At 40.8% G+C, this 10,408-nt stretch overlaps 1 protein-coding gene across 3 annotated transcripts in view; it reads right to left on the minus strand.

Annotated features, from left to right (window-relative positions):
- The window catches only part of APBA1 (amyloid beta precursor protein binding family A member 1), a 40,284-nt gene that overhangs the window by 12,308 nt on the left and 17,568 nt on the right, over positions 1–10,408 (minus strand). For all 3 annotated transcript variants that reach the window (XM_032947232.2, XM_032947240.2, XM_032947224.2), the window contains exons 2-3: positions 5,175–7,057; positions 4,726–4,967 (exon numbers count right to left, since the gene is read on the minus strand). In XM_032947232.2, coding sequence (XP_032803123.1) covers positions 4,726–4,967; positions 5,175–6,963 — 2,031 coding nt within the window. In that variant the 5' untranslated portion in view covers positions 6,964–7,057. The remainder of the gene's footprint in view (positions 1–4,725; positions 4,968–5,174; positions 7,058–10,408) is intronic.

The raw sequence follows: 10,408 nt of genomic DNA on the forward strand, positions 1-10,408 counted from the left end.
ATGTCCAGTTGGGTGTGAGTCAGCAAATTACAATAACAAACAATACAAAAAAAACCCAATCAGAGTGTAAAATAGAGAAAAGGTAATCAATTCGGAAATAAATGTTATTTTTACGACCACCAAGTACAGTGTATCCCAATGGTACTTATGAGACATGTGTCACGTGGGAAACAAAAGCTTTTGTTCCACGAGCACTCCACTGTTGGCAGGGCAACATTGTCTCTAGTGCACAATCCCAAAAGGTGATGGTACTTTCGCACTGCTTCACCCACAAGATGGCACTCCTTTTTACACCCTTTGAAAGTGGGTTTGCCTCATCCGATTTCAAGGGCTGATAGTTGAGCTAGGCTGCCTTAATATTTTTTTAGTACAGCCATTACTGACCTGGTTGATACCCTATATGAGCTCCACCTCAATATATCAGAAATAGGTTCATCTCGGGTGACTGCCTAGGATTTTAATCCAGGTTTCCATCAGTGCTGGCTCACTACTCCAAAATAAGTACAGAAGTCAAATATGCCGGTTTAGCCACTTTTACACACATGATTAGACAACACGTTGCAATTTGTGCTTTAAGATTTCGTGAATTGCCACAATGCGAGGTTGGGATTTTATTCAATAGTCATAATTAAATGTAGAGATTCTAGTGCCTACAGGGTTTGTGAACTACTTATATATTATAAGCATAACTAATAGATTCAATAGTACGCTTTTAATAAATAATTTATGCATAATTAAACGTCTTATTATTATCAATGGTTAACCGTGTTAATGGAATAACAAATTAACAATATCTCTTGTCTCTTAGTGTTCATTCATATTTTACTGTATGTATTAAATAATAATTCAAATTTCACACATGATAGTAATAAACAGAAAATTGAAGTAGTCTTTGAAAATACTTTAAACTGGTGGTGATGTAACTCCGAGAATGTATTGCGACATCCACATGTGAGCTCAATGTTACTGGCTACCACATGTTCCCCCTGGATCCTTTGCCAAACAAACTCATTCCTCCTTCCCTACCCACATTGGTCCCCTACATTACCAACTATTGCAATGGCTTAATATTACCTGGTACTGTTCCCTAAAGTGTCAAGTCTGCTGTTGTCATTACCATTCTGGGAGAAAAAAAAACCTGTTATCGAACCCCAACATCCCATCAAATTTCTGTTCCATCTCAAACCTCCACTTCCTAGGAAAGACCCAGAAAGAGTTATCTTCTCCCCCTCTCCAAGCACATCTCCATGACCCAGTAAAAAATGCTATTTCCAACATGGTATTTCGACTAAAACTATTTTCCTACGTGAAACCAGAAACAGGAGGATTTCTCCACAACTCTGGCTGTCGCCTGATGAAGCTGGTTGTAATTACTGGCAAAATGTCGTACTCAAATTGTAAATGATATGGGTTTACTCTCCAACACACCGGTGTGCTGAACGAGTAACGCACTGGAATGTTTTGTTCACGTGACAAACCTTACTAATTTGCTGTATCGGGGGGTGGCAGGTTTAACAACACATTTACGCGATCAAACCCAAAAACCTCTATTATGGATAATATTGGTCGCGAAATCCTATGTGTTAACATGAAACCAGACCTCACGATTCTGACTGAGCAATTCCATAACTATGTAGATGTCTCCGGCACACTTATTTTCCAGATATTCAGTCATCTCATTCAGTCATCTCAAACTGCTCATTCAACATTGACAATGACCATTCTCCTATGAAAAGCCGCTGTACTTTGGTGCCCCACAAGGTTCTATCCTTGGCCCCCCGCTCTTCTCAATTTCTCCTCCCGCTTGGTAAAAATTCTTTCCAGTTATTATGTCGGCCATCACTTCGATGCAGATTGACACCAGTTCTACAACACCATATGCTCCATGATCAAAACATCAATATTCACCTTCTGACTTGATGCAGGCTCACCTTGGATTGGCTTTAACTTTCTCCAAATAAATGTTGCCAAAACTCAAGTACCCAAAGGCATCCATCAATTTATTACTGTAAGTGCTGCTGAAAGCCTCATCCATGCCTTCATTACAACTGACTCGACGATTGCAAATGAGTTCTCGACAACTCCAGATAATCCAAACTGCCACTGCCAGACTTCTCACCGATAACCATAAATGTTTCCACATCACCCTACTACTCAAAACTACTCCACTAGCTCCCAGTTAAATTTTATATCCACGACAAAATCATATGCACCGTCTTAAAAATCCTCCAATGGACTTGCCCCCATCTACCTCTCCCCGCTTATCTGACTCTACTGCCCTCCACACTTTCACCAATCCCGCAAACAAGGCCTTCTTTTGAAACCTCCTATCAACGTTCACTCAGTAGGTTGCCTTTTGTCTCTGATGCTGCTATAGTCTCAAACTTTCTTCCCCCAACCATCCATGCCGTTGACTCTGACCCTATTCAAGTCCAGGCTCAAGAACTTGCCCATTTACTCTGCCTTGGACTCTCTCTATAGTGGGCTTTGCCTGGTAGGATAGGGATGGTTTAGTTTGATTCGTATGTATGTGTTTGGATGATTTGTTTACTTTTCTTGTACTTTAGACTACTATCATGTTTTTGTATTGTTTGTTATCATAACGTTCTTACCCGTCCCTACTGGACTTGTGAAAAACATCTTTATAGCTCATCTGATTCCTCCTGTATAAATACATTTTCTGAATCGAAATTAACATATGTGCCTCCTTTATCCACAATGCACATGTCAGCTTAACAGAATGTACGTAAAGATGTTGTTCATCAAGTGAACTGTATTTTATGTGTGTGCATACATATATAAACAAGAATTGATGTATAGGTGGATGTTGGCGATTTATGTATAACTGCTGGTTAATAAGGATTCAATCGTGACATTTATTCAGAAAAAATATCCCCACGTGGATAAGATTAAGGTTTCAATGAATCGTGAAAGCAGCCATGTAAATTACGAATATTAATAGGACCAGCAGCCTTAATGTACCAATGTACACTAAATTCAAAATCTAACTGCCATCCTTGTCAAAGGGTATTACTGTACTTCCCAAGTGCAAGCTCAATTAAAGTAATCTATAACATGTCTTGATTTAATAAGACTGTTATGAATAATGTGTATATGTTCTGAATAGATGTTGCTGGCCAGTCACATTCTGTGTTGATGTAAATCATAAAATACCATAACCAGCTGCTTTTTAAGTGTCAATACATCTACAGATGATAAAAACAAAACCATCATTTATGTTATAAAATAATTTTACCACTGCTTGGTGGAAGAGAAATGCCACTATGAAAATTGCATGGCCACAAGAATATAAAATTTGTACCCGGTTCAAATTCCTCAGGCCATGTGTATAACAGAATAAATAATTCATGAAATTCCAACTGCGCATATAGCTTGGGAGCACTCATGTTAATGATAATGTAAACCAATGTTAAATATGAACACAGGAAAATAGAGCAAGATTATAATTGCACGTAATGTTTAGTTAAAACAAATTATTTTAAAAATAAACAAAAACATGTACGTACATATTTGAGTTGTTAAACAATAATACATCACAAAATTAACAGTTGGCTATTAACATGAAACGATATGTAACCATTCTGATATAAAACTAAAATCTCATTATAGACACGATTCCTCATTTCCCAGTTGTCTGTCATTAAAACCCCACGCATGCTGCTTACTACTTAGAGAACACAAGTATCTTGACAACTAATTTGCTGCACATGACAGGAATAAGTACTATTAATGTATTTTTAATTTTTTTGCCAGTTAACCCAGAGTAAGATCAACAGCGATGAATGTGAACACATTTCATAATTAAATTCTATTTAAAACGTTTCAAAACCACTTCTTAAAAAAACTTCACTCGACAGGAGACGTTAAATGATTCATATACCATCTACTGTGTCTATGACCAATCACTGGGCCTGCCCATGAGACCTTGTAGGATAAACAGGGTTGAATCTTGATAGTGCTTGGATGAGTGACCGTCATATTAGGTATTGTGGGCATTAAAGAACAGTTCAACAAAAATCCATTGTTGTTTTGTACTCCTCCCCCACCTCCACCGATCTTTACTGACCAGCGTGAAGTATAGTCACATAACCCTCACTGCCTGCACAGCATGGGGATGCCCTCATCCAGCTGTGGATTGACAAATGTGCTGTTGTGTACATTATCTATTGTAAACGAGTGTTGCATTTTTTTATTACTGCAGAGAGATATATATATATATTTTCCCAATTATATGTAACATCAACAGAAAAAAAAATCCCCCCCAAAAAACAATGCACATCCACAATGATTCCTACTCGTATATGATCCCACAACATTATAAATAGTGACCTTCCAAAAATTAACAATGTGTTTGGGTAAAGGCAAATGATGGTGTTTGATAGACAACTCCTTAAGAATGGGGTTGATACGTGTTAAACTGATGTGATTCATTGAAACAGGCAGTCGCAATGCCTTACTCAAGGCATATGTAACAATCCCAATGCCAAAATGATGTAGAACCTTTCTAGCTGGCAAACAGTGCGTACCCTCTACACTGATTGATCCAAACGCACCATGACCCTGCCCCCCCGGAGCAATCTCTCCATGCACAACATGGGAAGCCTAGCATTCGCAGAGAGAGCTACTGCAACATTTTTATGTCAATCTGACCCACATACAGGTGCCATGCAGGCTTCGTCTTCGTCTCACAAATGCACCGTGTACCTCTCCGGGAATGCCGTTTTCCAACTCCCTCAGGGGGCTCTGGTCGTTGCGCATAACCCATATTGGCTCAGCGGGCTCCTCGGGCGTGTAGGGTGAGCGCATGGTCTTGGTCTTGACCTCTGCAATGGCATCCTGAATGTCCTTGAGTGCGAGCGAGATGGCCTCCCGCTGCTCCCGGCTCACCACCGAGACTTCACTAGTGCGGCATTCTGCGCCGCTGTGCGCCGCACCAGCTCCTTGCTCTGTGAAGACATTAGCAGTGCATAAGAGCGTGACTTATTCACATAAAATCTGCCTGCATCAAGACAACATTTTTAAAACAATAAAATCTATATTCATTTTGTATTACTTTAAATGCAGTATTTTCAGAAAATTACGTTAGAATATTTTACTTGTCCTCTCTCACACAAAATCTAAAAAAATATATATTGGATCAACTTTATGCCAACCTTGCTCCGACTCCGGCATGTCTTGTGCAATCCGATCCAAACTTTTTGAACTTAGACTCTGTTTGACCTCAGCCACAATTTGGTCAATGTCCTCCTCTTCATGCTCCTCTTCACTGTCCGGATCTGGAGCAGGATAGGACGTGTACTCTGCATCCTTTTCTGGACTGTCTGACTCTGAATCTGACTTGACATCGTAATGATGAAGCCTTGCCCCTAGAACTTGCTTGCTGTCGTAGTCGTCTTCCTCCTCGCGCTCTTGTTCATATGGCTCCATGGAGTAAACTGTGTCGGCAACAGGGTGATCTCCGATCTCCTCGTACACGTGCTCTTCCGCGTTGTGATCAGCACGTGGGTGAAAGACGCGATACGCCTCTTCCACACCTTGGTATTCTTGCCTCACCACCTGCTGGTCAGGTACTGGGGCTTCAGCTCTCCTCGGATTTATATGCAATGAAATAACTGGGTCAGACCTCCGCACACTCTGACGGTCCACATTTAATGAGTTGGGCCTCATGCTTACATTATCAGCGACTATTGGATCGGATCGCCTATTGCTCTGGCTGGCTGGCTGCGGCCTGTCAGGTCTTCTCACGTTCCGAAGGTTCGTCACTTGGGATTCAGGAGCTCTCATGCTTTTCTGGTTAGCTGGCTGTCGCTCAGGTCTCGCGCTTTGTGTGCTAGGTTGCTGAACTTGTTGTCTATCAACTCGTCTTGCATTTGGATGATCCTGTGGCACTTGCTCTGACCGCCTGGTATTCTGTGGCAGCCTCTCTGGCCTGTTCGCACTTCGATGATTTTGAACTGGTGGCCCAGGTCTCCGCACACTTTGTTCGGGGACTTGTTGGTCAGATCGCCTCGCGCTCTGTTGGTTTGGTCGGCGTCGCTCGGACCTGGTTTCATTTTGATGGACTCTGGGGACCATGTTGGCTGTTCTTCCATTGGCACTGGGAGGTGCTGCACTGGCTGGTCCAGCACTGGCCTGGCTCGGCTGCACAGCAGTTGACATTGGGGCATGTTCAGATTCTGCCTGTTCTAGATACTCCTCTGCCTCAGGGCGATACTCAACCGAGTAAACATTTTCATCATCGTTCTCAGGCAGCCTCTCATCATGGTCCCTTACGGTGGCATATTCTGAGCTTAAATCATCTTCGGCTGTGTCAGTGTGGTTGTGAAAACCACTCTCAGTGCTTCCTGACCTTGCTAGATTCCTATCCAAGTCCTGAGGTTCTACATGAACTACTCTGGCATACATTTGCTGTTCGTATTCAACCGAGTGCACAACTGCTTCCTCTTCAGACTGCTCACTGTCGTAATGCACTTCGTTCCTTCCCTCTCCTGCCAAGTGATCATTTTCATAATCCTCTGACCGCCCTCCCTCTTCATCAGAATGATTATAATTATCATATTCAATGACATGCCTGATGCCTTCTTCATCCAGCTGTTCATTTTCATATTCTGCAGCTTGGCCATCAGGTTCTCCATAAAACTGTCCGTCACTTTCCACAGCACGCCTGCTGCCTTCTTCATCAAGTTGCTCATTGTCGTACTCGGAGGTTCTTCCGTCATCATCCAAGTGTTCATTTTCGTACCCAACCACCTGCCGGCCCTCATCGTCTGACTGCTCATACTCGGAGTCGCCCGCACGCTGGCTCTGTGCCCCGTCGGGCCGTGCCTGGCGCCGGTCCAGCACCACACGCCTACCACCGGCCTCATCGAGATGCTCCAGGTCGGCTTCTGCATACTCATTGATTTCTCCATTTGCTTCACGTTCATCTGCCTGTGAGTCCATCTTCGTGCTCTGTGGGTCACTGCACTGAATGCTTACAGCAAAACGATGGGACGATGCGTTTTACACGAGGTTCATTCCATGTGTCAAGGTTCAGCTGTGAAAAGAGGGCAGACAATAATAATACAACTGTTGAAATGGTCGTTTATAAGAAAGATTTCCACACATCGTTTTAAAGAAAGATGCCTTTTTTTAGTATGCACATCTTTAATTTAAAGAGTGCAGATGCATACAATATTTGTTCAAATATACATTCTTGTAAATTGCCATTCCATAATTCTAAGCAAGCTGACAAAGGAATTATACACTGCAAACGTATTAACGAATTACTTAATACTAAGAATACATGTGACAATGTCTTCCAAAAATAACTTCAATAACCATGCTTGAAGCAAAGCCTATTTAAATTATAGTTTTTTGGGATGCTTTTCATAAAAAAACTATGGTGATGTCTCATGTCAAAGTCAATAATTGTCCTTGTTGTGATGAATATCTCCAAGTTGAAATAGGCAAACAATACCAGTGATGAAGACTCGTTTATTTGTTAGCTCATAAAGCTGTCACCTTCCATGTCTGTTCACAACTGGCTAGCAAAATTCTATTTCCCCCGAGTATTTAAATCTTGACTACTCACCCCGAGAGACCAACTATATATGCAACAAACTGAAGCTGATACGTAGAACTACAATGAGCAACTTACATGTTGAAGATTTTTTTTTAAAACACCACAATATTATATATTGTACAAATTACGCTCTGAGGTTCTGCACGGCAAAATGATACGTTAAATTGCCTTTAATTGCATCATGACCTGATTCTGTTGGAAGAAAAAATGTATTCCATAAATAACATTTATATTCATGTCAAATTTCCATTCGTGAATTAAGAACTTGTAATCTGCAGTTAGTATTTTGGCCTGGTACAACAAAATCAATATGAGTATTAAACCTTTAAAATGCTATTTTAATATAATTTAGAATTTACCAACACATTTTGTTCTCTACATGTAGAGTATAGTTATTTCAGTGTCTCCAAAATAAATATTTTTTTAACTTTGTTTGCTGCAATGATGACTGTTTATAGCACTCGTTGATATGTGTAAGATGATTGTTCAATGACTGGCTGTTACATTCTATGTTTTATGCTTGATTTGTTAAGTTTATCATAGCTTCTGTTGGTATTTAATATATAACCCAGAATAAAAATAAATAACAGATATGCACAGCAAGTAAAAACAAATCTATCTGTGTGAACATACAATTTACCGTTAAAAACCACCACCTTTTACATTCGCTGCTTGAATGGGTATACACATGTTTAAATTACAATTGTTGTTGCTTCCCCATTGTAATGTTTCAGATGTTCACTGATACAATATTTTCTCTGCACAATGGCCTTTGAAATGAAAAACACTTTAAGGGAAAAACTATTTTGATAGCAAGCCCAATAAATTGACTTTCTAGCGACTTCCAAAAGTACTGCACTTCTTTCTTCATTAGTAGAATTGACGATAGAACTGAGGACGATTCACTTGTCAAGGCTGTATCTACTATTATCCAAACCTTATCTCCACTGCCTAACAGATGGCCTTGGACACACGTCAGGCTCTGAAGGCGATCCCTAGAGGATCTTCTTGAGTGCTCATGCTGCAGTTTATCAAATCTTCATTTCTCGCAATCTTACTTTGACACACAACACATTAAACCGAAAGGGCGATTCATTCTTTAATTAAAAGGCCGTGCAATTGCACGTCCATATTATTTACTACCATTACAAACACGATATTCCACACCCGCACATTTCAAATGCAACAGTGATTTAGTGCTTGCGTGACTCGACACGGTGACCAATCAGACTCCAGATTCAATTAACGCTATCATGGTAAAGTTAACACTACATTACGTTTGTCGTCACACTTTAATTTCCACCGCACTGAAATGCCAATTCATTTTATAAATGATTCTCTTACTTAATGGTGTCCTTATTAAAGGTCTCAACAGGACCTCAAAAAGTACAGCGTGGAATTGGAAAAAGTACCAATATAAAAAATGACAAATGATGCGGACATTTAAAAAACAATACTGTACTTTCAATAATTAGACAACATCCACACTCGTTGCGTCAATGCAATTTTAGTAATGTTTATACCCTTGTTCATGCTGATGGTGATATATTGCTTGGCCAGTACAACACAAGCATATATTTAAAGTTGGGTCTATAAAGCATTTTTCATCTACATATCTCATGTCAACTACATATTCATCACGTGCAGGCCAAGAAATCCGCTTTCCCTGAGGCTATAACCCACCCACATTACATCCATACATATACTATTATAATAATTAGTTAATTATTTACACGATAGGAAAAACCAATACCACTATTAACCTGTCCTTGCGAGCTACCGTGTTGATCACTACTGAGATGCATCATTGGAGCCTGTTATTTCACGACATACAAAATGACCTGCAACCATCAATATACATTTGTGTATTCAACAGATCGGGTTTACCGTCTCGCCACAATCACCCACTCCGAAATCAAGGCTGATTTCCTTTAAATATCATTCTCAACGCCAACCAAACGCAGTAGCGGTGGACGGATATTGACAAAACACATATCCTGCCTTTGGGACAACACATTCAAGCTTTGTACAATTATTTATAAATAGCCAGGTTTAACAGAACAGTCCAATAAACAAATCCGATCCCAATACCCCCAGTATACCTTCATGTTGACAAGGCTACGGATTCACGCCTACTTGGTCAATCAATTCCCCAATGATCCAAAAAAAAGCACAGCGCAATTTTTTTCCCCTTCGTCGAAGATTCAAGGGGCTTCCACTTCCCACCACAGCAAACGTGTGGAGGAGCAACAGCGGGCGATTGAAAACAATCGACTTTATTTAGGACGCCATCAGAATGACCCGTGTGTAAATCTTAATTGGATCTATGGGCTCGCCAATTAATTTAAAACGTGACACTATTACGGGCCACTCGAAAGGCAACAAAACAATGACACGACCTCTGCAGTTTACCACGCCGGGTGTGCACGGCGCACATTTGCTTGAGACTTGCACGCGGGACGTAGACACTAATAATGAATGACTCGGGCATTAAAAAAAAAAACCACACACACATTTGAACAGACTCTTCTTCCACGAAGGCGTTTGTTTAAAACGCATGGCCAAATGAACGTTGCCGCCTGCTTATCTGCACGCACGAAAACGTGCACGTTGGTAAGCAGAGATGTACTACGCACGCAGACACACGCATGCATTAGTGCGCATTTAGCTACGAGCAAGCTACACTGCATGCAGTGAAATCACTTCTGTCCAGTGAGCTCTTCTTATATATACACACACACACAAGGAATACACACGCACACCATGAACACGGCGGCGCTGCCGTCAAATTGTGCAGGTTATACTCTTTGGTTCTATTGGGTA

Source organism: Petromyzon marinus, chromosome 1, assembly GCF_048934315.1.
Source record: "Petromyzon marinus isolate PM22_M1 ecotype Great Lakes invasive population chromosome 1, UKy_Petmar_22M1.pri1.0, whole genome shotgun sequence".
In the NCBI taxonomy this organism is placed as follows: Eukaryota; Metazoa; Chordata; class Hyperoartia; order Petromyzontiformes; family Petromyzontidae; genus Petromyzon; species Petromyzon marinus.